This window comes from Ctenopharyngodon idella, chromosome 20 (genome assembly GCF_019924925.1).
Source record: "Ctenopharyngodon idella isolate HZGC_01 chromosome 20, HZGC01, whole genome shotgun sequence".
In the NCBI taxonomy this organism is placed as follows: Eukaryota; Metazoa; Chordata; class Actinopteri; order Cypriniformes; family Xenocyprididae; genus Ctenopharyngodon; species Ctenopharyngodon idella.
Window position 1 is genome coordinate 30,750,964 of NC_067239.1, and position 13,858 is coordinate 30,764,821.

At 36.1% G+C, this 13,858-nt stretch overlaps 1 protein-coding gene across 8 annotated transcripts in view; it reads left to right on the forward strand.

Moving 5' to 3' along the window:
- The window catches only part of gphnb (gephyrin b), a 90,662-nt gene extending 81,575 nt beyond the window's left edge, over window positions 1–9,087 (forward strand). For 4 of the 8 annotated variants that reach the window (XM_051874662.1, XM_051874663.1, XM_051874666.1 and 1 more), the window contains 5 exons: window positions 74–161; window positions 632–705; window positions 2,245–2,533; window positions 5,478–5,574; window positions 7,838–9,087. In XM_051874662.1, the coding sequence (XP_051730622.1) occupies window positions 74–161; window positions 632–705; window positions 2,245–2,533; window positions 5,478–5,574; window positions 7,838–7,971 (682 nt within the window). In that variant the 3' untranslated portion in view covers window positions 7,972–9,087. Of the gene's footprint in view, window positions 1–73; window positions 162–380; window positions 475–631; window positions 706–2,244; window positions 2,534–5,477; window positions 5,575–7,837 lie in introns of those variants that run through there. The other 4 variants (XM_051874667.1, XM_051874669.1, XM_051874665.1 and 1 more) reach the window with 3 other exon arrangements.
- The last annotated feature ends 4,771 nt before the right edge of the window (window positions 9,088–13,858 follow it).

The following is a 13,858-nucleotide window of genomic DNA, read 5'->3' on the forward strand; positions in this document are numbered from 1 at the left end:
TAATACTATACAGAAATATAAATCATTGTGTGCAGATTTTAGTAAAGGTAACTGTTACGTTGGTGTCCTACAGCCCTGATGACCTGTTGAATGCTCTGAATGAGGGAATCAGCCGTGCCGACGTCATCATCACCTCAGGGGGCGTGTCTATGGGGGAAAAGGTACAAGACCTTTTATATTTGATCTATTTTTTGTTGGCAGCTTTGTAAAGACAAAATCAACAGCTAAATGGTGTTTTTATAATATTTGGTTTGATGATGTTCCAAATGCAGTAATGTCCCTGTAAAAGGAAAAACTGCATGGAAAAGCATAACACGTCCGAAGATGATGTGCAGACTTTGAGTTTGATTTAGTAATCACTGCTTTATACTGACATCTAGTGGCTGGATGGTAGTAAGACCCGCTGACCCCTTCAGATGAGATGTTTCTCACTGAGATTTTCACATCAAAGAGTTTTACACCTAAAGAAATGAGGTGCCTTGTACTTTACATAATTACAGATCTGTTTAAAATGATGTACACACATGAGATGAGATAATACTGTTTTTCTACAATCAGAAAACTTTGTCACACTGCACAGTTTGCGAGTTTACGGCATCATTAAGATGATTTTAAATGGATGTTTTCACAGGATTACCTGAAACAGGTACTTGATATCGATCTTCATGCTCAGATACACTTTGGACGTGTCTTCATGAAACCAGGGTGAGTCTTTGAAGAAACAGGTGACATCTGCGTAAAGATTGTGCAAGTGATGCAGATTCAGGGTGTTTTCACGCTTAAGTCCTCGATAAATGAAATAAACACTTTAACTGGATCGAAATCAAATAGAAAAACTCTAAAAAGTAGACTTGGATGTCATTTTATATTTTATTTTATTTTATTTTATTATTTTTATGTTGTTTTTTAGAAAAGTCATAGAATAATAAAATAATAATAAATAGAAATTAATCAAAAAATAAATAGTAATATATTTTATTATTATCCACTTTAACTGGATCGAAATTGAATAGAAAAACTACAAAAAGTAGACTCAGATGCTAGTCCATTTAATGTATTTTATTTTATTTATTATTTTATTTTATTTTATTTTATTTTATTTTATTTTTTATTTTATTTATTTTATGTAAAACTAAAAAAAGTAGACTTGGATGCCAGTCCATTTAATGTATTTTATTTTATTTTATTTTATTTTATTTTATTTTATTTTATTTTACTTTATTTTATTTTATTTTATTTTTTATTTATTTTATGGGAAACTAAAAAAAAAGTAGACTTGGATGCCAGTCCATTTAATGTATTTTATTTTATTTTATTTTATTTTATTTTATTTTATTTCATTTTTTATTTATTTTATATAAAACTAAAATTTTATTTTATTTTATGTTTAGAAAAGTAATAGAATAATAGAAATATTAATTCATAGATAAATTAATCCAAAAATAAATATTAATATATTTTTTTACTATCCACTTTAACTGGATCGAAATTGAATAAAAAAACTACAAAAAGTAGACTTGGATGTCAGTCCATTTAATCCATTTTTATTTTATTTTATTTTATTTTTAGAAAAGTAATAGAATAATAGAAATAATAATTAATAGAAATTAATCCAAAAATAAATAGTAATATGTTTTATTACGATTCACTTTAACTGGATCGAAATTGAATAGAAAAACTCAGAAAAGTAGACTTGGATGCCAGTCCATTTTATTTTATTTTATTTATTTATTTATTTATTTTTCCCACAAACGTAATAGAATAATATAAATAATCATTAATAGAAATTAATTTTAAAAAATAGTAATATATTTTGTAAATATGTCACAACTTCTTTACTTGGATCAAGCATTTTTGCATAAAACACAGAAAGACCTTAGTGAGTGTGTGTGTAGTTTACAATAGTTATACTAAAAATAGGTGTGCCATTATGGTTACCTGTAATGAGCAAAAATGCTTGTTTGTTTGTTTTATTTGACTGAAAATAAAGTCAAATAGAGTGCTTTGAATTCACATTACACATTATACGTGAACCTCATTTCACCACAGACTTAAAGCGAACTGTATTCAGACCGTGTCTTAGTTCAGTTCGCTCTGCAGCAGTTAAAGCGATCACCGACAGTGTAAATCATGCAAACTGCTCTCAGCTCGACATAAACCCAGTGTGAAAACACCCTGATATTGAGTGTCAAACAATGAGAATCAGTCCACGCGGATATTGAGCTCTGGTTTGTCTTCCGTTAGTCTCCCCACAACATTTGCCACTCTTGATATGGACGGGTCTCGAAAACTTATCTTTGCTCTGCCAGGTAGGGACGGTGAGAGAGTTTATTGGTGTATTTTTTCAAAACACATACTACACAGATTTCACTATTTTTTGTCTATTATGTTTCCTCAATTTAATGAGCACCCTCTCTCGTGCTTCACAGGGAATCCCGTGTCAGCGGTCGTAACATGTAACCTCTTCGTCATTCCCGCCTTGAGGAAGATGCAGGGAATCTTAGACCCGCGGCCCACCATAATAAAAGCCAGGGTAAGATCACCTTTGACTTTACGAGTAATAATAACAGAGGACTTTTACACACTGTAAAAAAAAAATTAGCTTGAACAAAGATTATTTAGTAGGTTGAGACTGAAACTAGGGCTCGATTTATCGCATCTAACATAATGTTTATATAATATGTGTTTGTATATATTATTATATTTATATATATATTGTGTGTTATATATAAACACAAACTTTTATGTTAGATGTGATTAATTGTGATTAATCGATTTGACAGCCCTACTCTAAACATGATGCTAACAAAAGTTGTTTTGTTGACCTTATTTAGATTCTCAAGTAATTGTCCAAAACTTTACAAATAGTGTTATCTGAACAAACAATTTTACGTTAAACAATGATGTGCCAGTTCCCAGCATGCATTCCATCTAAAAAATGGCCATTGCTTTGCATTTACTGGCTTAATTTATGCTGTTGCTGCTGCTGCCACTGTTATTTAGCCATCATTTTACTGAATTAACATTTGTTGATCATCACCATGTTTGAGATTAGTGTTGTGTTGAGGTATATGTGCATCTCATTGCAACTTTTGTATGTGTTAGAAGCAATATTTGCCTCTAGTTTTAAGGCAAATAATGTTTATATCATGTAGTTAGCTTTGAAAATCAAACAAAAATATAGCTGCAAGCAGTGATGGTGAGCCCAAGCCCGGTGGCACCGCCACCCCGGTGGCTTCAGGGCAACTGTGCATGGCGGGCAATAGGCATTTAAAACGGTTAAAAGGACTATTTCAAAGTCATTTGAATACACCACATTTACTGCAGCAGTTGGTGGCCATATGATACACACACACACACACACACACAGAGAGAGAGAAAGAGTGAGACTGATGGGGTAGGGGGGTAGGACAGAGAGAGAGAGAGAGAGAGAGAGAGAGAGAGTGTGAAAAATCCACATTCAAACCAAAATATCTGACTTCCTGTTGGTCGGAGCTAATGACTGTAAATTAGAAAGTTGTCCGACTTAATGAGAACAATATATGTCCCGGGTTTGGTGACTGTAGGTTAAACTAACCCCCCCACTTTTGTCAAAAGGTGGCGCTACTGAGCCCCTCCATCACGCCCGTTTCTAAGGCTTTGTCCATGTCTACTGGTCAACAATATTGATGTGTGTCGAGTTTCATGCAATTTGATGCATGTTAAGAGCCTCAAAAACACTGAAGAATATTATTAAAGTTTGACATGTTGCCATGGCAACAATATTTAAGATATCACACATATATTCACAGGTCTACATCTGCCATGTTTTGACATTATTGTGATGAAGTTTGAAGCAAATCGGGTAAAAAAAAGAGGGTGATCTCAAAGCATTTTGAGAGTGACGCACTTCCTGCTGCCAGTTGGAGGCGCTATAACTTTGACTCACAGTAGACACATCCATGTGATCGAACTCCTACAACGAACACACAGCTGAAGTTACATCAAAATCAATCAATGTATGCTTAAGTTACAACACACTTCCTGATTCCCTTTTCTCGCCATAAATTTGTTGCCTCACCACGGCCAAACCGTTAGAGATATCAAAAATCCGCTGGCAATTTTTCATCATCAATGTCTTGACTTCATGCTGACCGAGTTTGGTGGTGATTGGATTAATCATCTAGGAGGAGTATATCAAATTCCAGAGCATGCGCTTTTCAAACAACCTATAATAGCTGACTTCCTGTTCAGCTGACGTATAACTTAGAGCACGAAAGTTGTTAGGCCCAATGAGGCCTATATGTGTACCGAGTTTCATACTAATGCGTGCAAGCGTGTTTGATATATGAAGCAGTAAATTAGGAGTTTATTGACACAAAAGTCATAGTTAGTAGTGAATATGTGTGCCTCATACTAAAGTGTTACCGAATTTTTAAGTTCAAAAGACTACCTGTTACTCATTAGATGAACGAAAGTGTTTGGGTTGACTTTAATAGAAGCAAATTAGTTGAGTTAACTTAAGTTGAATGTGATAGGTTGCCTTATTTTTTTCAAGTTTGGTCAACTTTTTTTCCAGTGCATATATAGAGCATGTATAGAGATTTTTTATTGTTTTTGAAAGACTCTTCTATCTATGCTTGTTTCCGCCACTGAATAAAAAATAAAGGTTATTGAGACTTTTTTCTCATAATTGTGTGATATAAACTCGCAATTGAGTGTAACCTGTACGAGCAAAAATGCTCATAAAATTTTGTTTATATCTCGCAATTCTGAGAAAAAAGTCAGTCTTTTTTCCCCCTGAGAATTGGACTTCATATCTCCCAATTTGCAAGAAAAAAGTCAGAATTACGAGATAAAAAGTCTCAATTAACTTTTAAAATTGTTTTATTCTGAAAAGCTCTTCTGCTTGCAAGGACTGCATTTATTTGATCAAAAATACAATAAAAACAGTAATATTGTGAAATATTATTATAATTTAAAACAGCTGTTTTCTATGTGAATATATAGTAAAGTGTAATTTATTCCTGTGATCAAAGCTGAATTTTCAGCATCATTACTCCAGTCTTCTCAGGTCACATGATCCTTCAGAAATCATTCTAATACACTGATTTGCTGCTCAAGAAACGTTTCTGATTATTATCAATGTTGAAAACAGTTGTGCTGCTTCATATTTTTGTTGAAACAGTGATACATTGTTTTGATCAATAGAAAGTTAATTTATGTGAAATAGAAATCGTTTATAACATAAATGTCTTTACTGTCACTTTTGCGTTCTTGCTGAATAAAAGTTCTTTCAAAAAAAAAAGTTCTTTCAAGACCCCAAACTTATATATATATCAAATGAGTTACTGAACTCTCAGAAATATAATCAGTTTTGTTTGCTGAATTGGAATTGAATATGTCAGTGCATTAACTTCAAAACAGTAATTGCAAAACATTCAAATCTATTGACAGCCCTAATAGAAAAAAACTAAAATCTGCTTGATTGTTTCCAGTTGTCATGTGATGTGAAGCTGGATCCGCGTCCTGAGTATCACCGCTGTATTTTGACATGGCACCATCAGGAACCTCTGCCATGGGCACAGAGCACAGGTAACAGATCTGTTATCCCTTTTTTGCTGTCCCACATTGTCTCATACTCTCTTATTTGTCCTTGAGAACTTTTTGGATTCATCCCGGATAGCTGTGGATGACCATATAGCGAGATGCATGTTGGTTCTTCTGACATTAGTGGTTCCTGCACTCTTAAAGGGGTCATATGATGCAATCTTAAAAGTTCATTATTTTGTTTATTGGGTGTAATAGAATAGGTTATTTTTCACATACTATGTCTGTCTGAAACACTCTGAATGAGTTCCGGTTTCTACAAAGCCCCTCCCCAAGAGTGCTCTGATTGGCCAGCTGCCCCAGTGCGTTGTGATTGGCCAAACACAAGTGTGTGTCGGAAATGTAACAGCCCTTACCATAATCATGAGCTTCAGCTTCCATGGCTTCTAAGCAACTGTAAACACACAGTTAATAACGCTGGTTTTACCAGATCAGTGTTCTCTGTTAGATGGAATAAATCTCTATTGTTAGAGACTATAGGAGATTTGTAACTTTGCAGATGTCATACAAGCACAAACAGATACTTTACACACTACAGGAAAAGGCCTTTTGTGGAATGGAAAGGTTAAAGGTTCTTTACGGAACCATCAATGCCAATAAATCAATGCCAATAAAGAACCTTTAACCTTTCCATTCCACAAAAGGTTCTTTAGATTATTAAAATGACCTTTGCAGTAATAAAAAATGGTTCTTTTAAGAACTGTTCACTGAAAGGTTGTTTGGGGATCCAAAAATGGTGGTTTTATTATGGCATCGCTGCAAAACCCCCTTAATTTTTTAGAGTTTAAGGGTATTTTCACACCTGGCTTGTTTTGAGCGTTTGTTTCGGAACCTGGTGCCTTTTCTCCATTAGTTCGGTTAGTTTAGGCATGTATGAACACAACGAACACGCTAGGAAAACACGCTACGCACCAAAACAATCGCTTCGAGATCGCCTGAACGAGGTGGTCTCAGCCCGATTGAAAACGAACTCTGGAGTGGTTCGGCTGAGGTGAAAGCAATTCAACCCAACGGACCAACAAACCAAGTGCAATCATAAATTATAATGTGTTATATAAAAAGCAGCAGTGTTTGATTCTGAGCACATTAGTTATCACAGTTGAAAACCAAAGAGCGCCTCTTCATTTTAATATGTTGTGTAGTTGCTTTTCTCTGTGCATTGCATATATATATATATATATATATATAAATACAGGGCTTAACATGAACTTTTTTGCTCACCAGCCACTGTGGCTATTGGTTTTCCAAACAATTTTGACATCGATACCATGGGGAAAAACTGCCATATAGAGATTTTAATATTATCTCATAATTTGCTGCTGTCACTTTAAGACCTGATGCACGGATCCATTATACTGTTACACATGCGTTTTCTTTCTCAACTGTTTATGTTCACTTAAAACAACTGACTGTGTTTACATGAATACTCACCAAGATCACCTTTTTGACATTATTTTGTGTGTATTTGACTGTTTAAACGGAATAAGCAGTGAAAAATAACTCAATTTAGTAGTGAGAGATGGCTTTATGTGCCGCACTTTGGGTGTGAGAACAAAACCTGTGGGAATGACTAAAATTTTGCGCAATACGCGAAATCCCACAGCGAAATTCAAGCCCTGTAACACCAACAATATTCATCCGGAGCAAATGAAACGAGGCGAGTTTGTTTGTCAACTCGCTGTTGCAGAGATGAGAGAAAGAGAGAGAGCAGCTGGTATTGTGTATCTATTGTGTGAAAAATGAGTATTGGAAGCCTTTCAGATATTTCAGTATCGAAATGTATCGAAAAATCGATATTTTTGACAACACTACATTACACTTAGTTTAGATGCCTTTTTAAAAGACTACAATTAAGAATGTATATATTATATAAAAATTTGCGAAGCAAACGAACTACAGGTCTGAAAATGCCCTGAAGGCTCGTTCACACAGAACGCGTTTTTGCTTTGAAAAACTCTAGACACGGGCAGTGGAATGGGGAAAAAACAAAAGGTCTCGAGACTCGTTTAAAAGTTGAACTGATTTTAACTTGAGCGCTGCGTTTTTTGAACGGCGTGTCATGTGCGAGATGCTGCAAAAGACGCAAGACGCGATTGCACCAGTAATACACGACCGTCTAGCGTGTTTACATAGAAAAATAACGGAAAATGCATTGGAATGGAAAAACGTGTTCTGTGTGAACGGCCTCTCATACAGCAGGCTGAAGTGGCAGTACTTTAACACTTTCCTTCCTCTCGTCTTTGTCCAGGGAACCAGGTTAGCAGCAGACTCATGAGCATGCGCAGCGCTAACGGACTCCTGATGCTTCCTCCCAAAACCGAGCAATACGTGGAGCTGCACAAGGGCGAGGTGGTGGACGTCATGGTCATCGGCCGTCTATGATGGCGTCAGAGAGCAGAAGGACGGAGAGTGACGGTGGTTCACGGTGCATGTTCACATATCATTGACTGTAATATGCAACGGCACAGCTAGTTTTTATTGATTTGGATAACGCTGAAGTATAGTCAACATCTTGATCACAAAACTAGATACATATGAGAAAAAAAAAATCTATTATTTCAAAGAAAGAAAAAATATAACTTTTAAATTATAAAATCTAATTATAAAAAGAGATTTATTCTGTATTATTATTATTATTATTATTGCATTTTTCTTGTCATTATTATTAATTATTATTATTATTATTATATTAAGGCAACTTTATTCTTTTCATTGCAGTTGCTTTGTGTGTTCAATGCTAGATCTTATAGCTGTAGCATTTTAATAGAAAACTGTAGGTGCCTGCCCGGAGAAAAAAAAAGAGAATATTATTTCCCCGTTTTAACGTAAAAATAAGACAGGTAAATGAAAAATGACTGCTTTTGTTTTTTCGGACATGGGGAAGAACGCAACAACTTGAAATCCGGACTCTGGAGGGTGGCACTTTTTGTCTTACGTGTCATTGACGTGACACTTTTACTTTTCCTCCCATTAGTAGGCATCATTATGACATCACAAAGAGCTTTGCTTGTCGTTTATCTCGTGAGTCTTGTTTGTGTGCGCAGTGCCAAACGCGTGGGTGCACGAAGGTCGTGCCCGGGGGAACACGGGCCTGGTCACCCAATCCCTGAAGCTTCCTTATAATCACATGACCTGGTGTAGCCCCGCCCCCCTCCCCCAGGGGGTGGAGTCACAGGCGAACGTTTTGTTTGAATATACTTTAAAAAGAGGAGAAAAACAAACAACAGCTTATTTAAGTGCTGACTGCCTTTTTAATCAACTACACAAAAATGTACAGTAAAAAAAAGAAGAATTGAATTGTACAGATAAATGTGACCAGCACTCCTGCGGAATATGACCAAGCAATGAGGAGACATTGAACAAATCTGTATAATAACATTTTCTGTAATGATAAGAACCTAATGAGAGAGACTACAATAATAAAATCCTTGATCATTATATAAAAATAGCATTGTGGAATTTTCTTGTAATAAAATGAATAAAAACATAATTCCTTAACGTGTGTGATTGTGGTTCAACTCACCAGCTTCTGCAGTGTTTTGTATCTCTGATCTTTAATGGTTTTTATTTTTATTTTTTTACAGTTTCATCATAAACTTGGAATATTTCAGACATAAACATGGCTTTGTATATATTATATTATAAAACGGTTAGTTTCTGTCCTTGATTCTGATTGGTCAATAGTTGTGTTTTATTCACGATAAAACACGGCTATGAATTCGTACGAGTTAGGTCGTACGAATTCATACGAATTAGCCACCTCATAAAATACCTACGAATTGTTCGTGAGATAGCGTTTGTCTAAACCCAAGTGACAGGTAGGTTTAGGGGCGGGGTTGGGGTGGGTCATATCTTGTCCTTTTAACATTTAAGGGGCTTTCCCGTGACTGACAGCACTAGTCAAAGCATTTGTCAGTTGCGTCATGTTTTGTGTTCACAACAATTCAGTCTTTTCACTAAAAAAGTCTTTGCTACTGACTGACACACTCATAAAGACACCAAAACAGCATATGATTGGATGTAGTCAATTTGCAGAAAAAAAAATGTAAAAAAATTAATTTAATTATTAATGTGTTTATTAATTTTTTATGTCATTTATTTTGTTAATTTTTCTAAAATTAAATTAAGGTACTGCTACTTAATCTCATTTCATTTTCAATCATATGCTTATTTGGGACTTTAAAAATATACAGTGCTCAGCGTAAATGAGTACACCCCCTTTGAAAAGTAACATTTTAAACAATATCTCAACGAACACAAAAACAATTTCCAAAATGTTGACAAGACTAAGTTTAATATAACATCTGTTTAACTTATAACATCAAAGTAAGGTTTCATTTTTCACATTTTTCAGTTTTACTCAAATTAGGGTGATGCAAAAATGAGTACACCCCACAACAAAAACTACTACATCTAGTACTTTGTATGGCCTCCATGATTTTTATTGACAGCACCAAGTCTTCTAGGCATGGAATGAACAAGTTGGCGACATTTTGCAACATCTATCTTTTTCCATTCTTCAAGAATGACCTCTTTTAGAGACTGGATGCTGGATGGAGAGTGATGCTCAACTTGCCTCTTCAGAATTCCCCATAGGTGTTCGATTGGGTTCAGATCAGGAGCCACTGAATCATTTTCACCCTGTTCTTCTTCAGAAATCCAACAGTGGCCTTAGATGTGTGTTTAGGATCATTGTCATGTTGGAAAAGTGCACGACGACCAAGGGCACGGAGTGATGGTAGCATCTTCTCTTTCAGTATAGAGCAGTACATCTGTGAATTCATGATGCCATCAATGAAATGCAGCTCCCGACACCAGCAGCACTCATGCAGCCCCCCATAAGGACACTGCCACCACCATGTTTCACTGTAGGCACCACGCATTTTTCTTTGTATTCCTCACCTTTGCGACACCAGTTTTGAAGCCATCAGTTCTAAAAACATTCATCTTGGTCTCATCACTCGAGAGTATAGAGTCCCAGTATTCTTCATCTTTGTCAGTATGGGCCCTGGCAAACTATAGGAGGGCTTTTTTGTACCTGGGTTTTAGGAGAGGCTTCTTTCGTGGACGGCACCCATGCATGCCATTCCTCTGCAGTGTACGCCGTATTGTTTCACGGGAAATAGTCACCCCAGTTTGGCTTTCTACTTCTTTAGATAACTGCAGTGAACTTGCATGCCGATTTTCTTCAACCCTTCTCATCAGAAGACGCTCCTGTCGAGGTGTTAACTTCCGTGGACGACCTGGACGTCTCTGTGAGATGGTTGCAGTTCCATCTTTTTTAAATTTTTGTACCACTTTTGCTTCAGTATTCTGACTGATAAGTAAAGCTTTGCTGATCTTCTTGTAGCCTTCACCTTTCTGGTGTAAAGAAATGATTTTATTTCTCAGGTCTTGTGACATTTCTCTTCCATGTGGTGCCATTGCTGACAGCGTGAAATGGGGTTTTAACACACTTTTATAGTCAACTGTCTGCTGGACACCTGTGTAATGAATAATTAGACTCACCTGTGGTTGAATTCTTGTTAAATTAGACATTTGTAGTCTAACTTTCAGTGGGGTGTACTCATTTTTGCATCACCCTAATTTGAGTAAAACTGAAAATTTTGTTCTCTAAGTTATATTATTAACCTTACTTTCATGTTATAAGTTAAACAGATGTTATATAAAACTTAGTCTTGTCAACATTTTGGAAATTGTTTTTGTGTTCATTGAGATATTGTTTAAAATGTTACTTTTCAAAGGGGGTGTACTCATTTACACTGAGCACTGTATATATTGCTCCAAAGAATATGGGATTTAATGGAATTTTGTAGCCTTCACTATATGTTAGGTTATGACATTAAAAAAAATGATATCACTAGTTGTAGAATCATCATGTGTTGAGGTAATGAAGATGTTGAAGCAGCACCTGTATGGTCAGACTCGTGGCGCTGCCGGGTTTAAAGGAGATTACTGAACTCATGAAGTCACAGCTGATCCACTTTAGCTTCAGACACCTGAGCTGTGGACACTCGCACGTCCACTAGACCTCAATGAAAACACCACTGGAATTATATTGACCTTTAACAGCTGAGGGAGACCAGGGACTCGATGCACACAGTGAGTAATAGATGTGTTAATAATGTATGTTGTTTTATTTGTATTTATAAATAGTAATTGACTTTTATGATTGCTTTGCTTTTAGTTCATGTTGGGCTGCTGTAGTTTAATATTTGGTGACTGAAAGGTCAAACGTTCAAACCTCCCCTCCCCACAGAAAGTACTAGAGGAAAAACGGAAGAACATTAAGCTGTTAAAGAAGTTGATCTAGTCGTGAACTCCACATTAGCGGCACTTAGAAAATCTCAGGGGTCAATTCCTGCTGTGTTTATGCTAGAAATGGTTGCACGTTATCTAATAACCACATGAAATAAAGAGAAAAGATAAAGTGGGCTGACCAGAATTAAAATTTTCACTCAATTCCTTGCAAAAATGTACTATAGTAACCGCAGTTCCTGCCAAAATACTACAGCTTTCTTTGTCATTTTATTTTTTACTTATTTAATTTACTTATTATGGTTTTAGTAACTTAAGTAAGGGATGTTTGGTCAGCATGACGTTATTTATAGGCTACTCTTTTTGTTGTCTTATTAAGTAGATCAACTGTCCTGTAATTAGATGTAAAATAATCTGTTGTTATTAATCTAGATTGAGATTGTGTTTTAAGGTGTAAAAGATGAGGAATGAAACACATGTCCATCTGAATCCTCTTGAATGTTTAAGGAATTAATTTATTTCCCTAAAACTGTGTGTGTGTGTGTGTGTGTGTGTGTGTGTGTGTGTGTGTGTGTGTGTGTGTGTGTGTGTCCTAATGTTAGTGTAGGCCTATGTGTGTGTGTGTGTGTGTGTGTGTGTGTGTGTGTGTGTGTGTCCTAATGTTAGTGTAGGCCTATGTGTGTGTGTGCGATTCTGAAGTTGGCACTGTAAGTAATCTCGGATGAACAGATGGTCGTTTTTCACTGCCACCTGTTACTTTAAATGGAGCTGAACTACTAAATGTGTGACTGCTGAAGCTTGATTGGTTCCTTCAGAGGAAGTAGATTTCACCAAACTTTTGAAAAGTTGCCTGTATTTTGCAGTTTAGTGGCGCCAAAATTACAAACTTCACCTTTAAAGGGCTTACATCTTAGGAAATCAAATTCTCCTTGATCATTTGAGATAAAAGAGTTTCTGATGGTATAAATCCAAAAATTTCATCACATGACCGTCCAAATCCAAAACAAGTTAGTTTAAATAGTAAGCATGTAGTTTTATGTCTTATTATATATACAATAGTTGCCAAAAGTGATGTCTAGCCTAGGAAAATTTACATCTTTACACTTTATTCAAATATTATTAAAAATGTGTTAAAGGGCACTTATTATGCCCCTTTCACAAGATGTATCCTAATATAAGTCTCTGGTGTCTCCAGAATGTGTCTGTGAAGTTTCAGCACAAAATACCCCACAGATCATTTATTGTAGCTTGTCAAATTTGCACCTATTCGGGTGTGAGCAAAAACACGCCGTTTTTGTGTGTGTCGCTTTAAATGCAAATGAGCTGCTGCTCCCGGCCCCCTTTCCAGAAGAGGGCGGAGCTTTAACAGCTCACGCTTCGTTTGCTCAACAACAACAAAGCTGGAGAATCTCACGCAGACAAAATGACGAAAGTGTTCAGCCTTACAATGTTCAAACCGGAGTCGGACACTGATGGAGAGACTCGGGAAGAAGTTACAACTTTTAGAATGAAACTGGATGTTTCTGAATGGTTAGTGGATAAATTTATGTAGTTTCTGTGGAGTTGATTCAACTCATCGACTAGCATGTGCCGTCATGTTAATCTTTTGTGCAAATCCAGCGTTGAATTGACCCTCGTTTGTGAAGCAGTCCACCGTAAAATGACGGCATGGTAACAACACTACTACAACAACTCTTCCTCTACTCTAAAGCAGCATAACATGGCCTCGCCCACTTTGTTGTGCGTTCTCGGTTTATGTAAATTTTAGGGTTAGTGGTGTCACTAATCCAGGAAGAAGCTCGTTGTAGTCCCTACCAGCCGTTTGTTGTAGTCCTTAAAAAGCCATTTCTGTAAAAGAAAATATCTCCCTTTGCATTGAACTTTGAGCGTTGTAACTTTGCAGATGTTGTTTATGCTCAAACAGCAACATTACACACTAACTCAAGTTAAAAAAGTGAAATCATTATCAACCACCCCTTTAGTCAATATCACTTTTGGCCGCTACTGTATA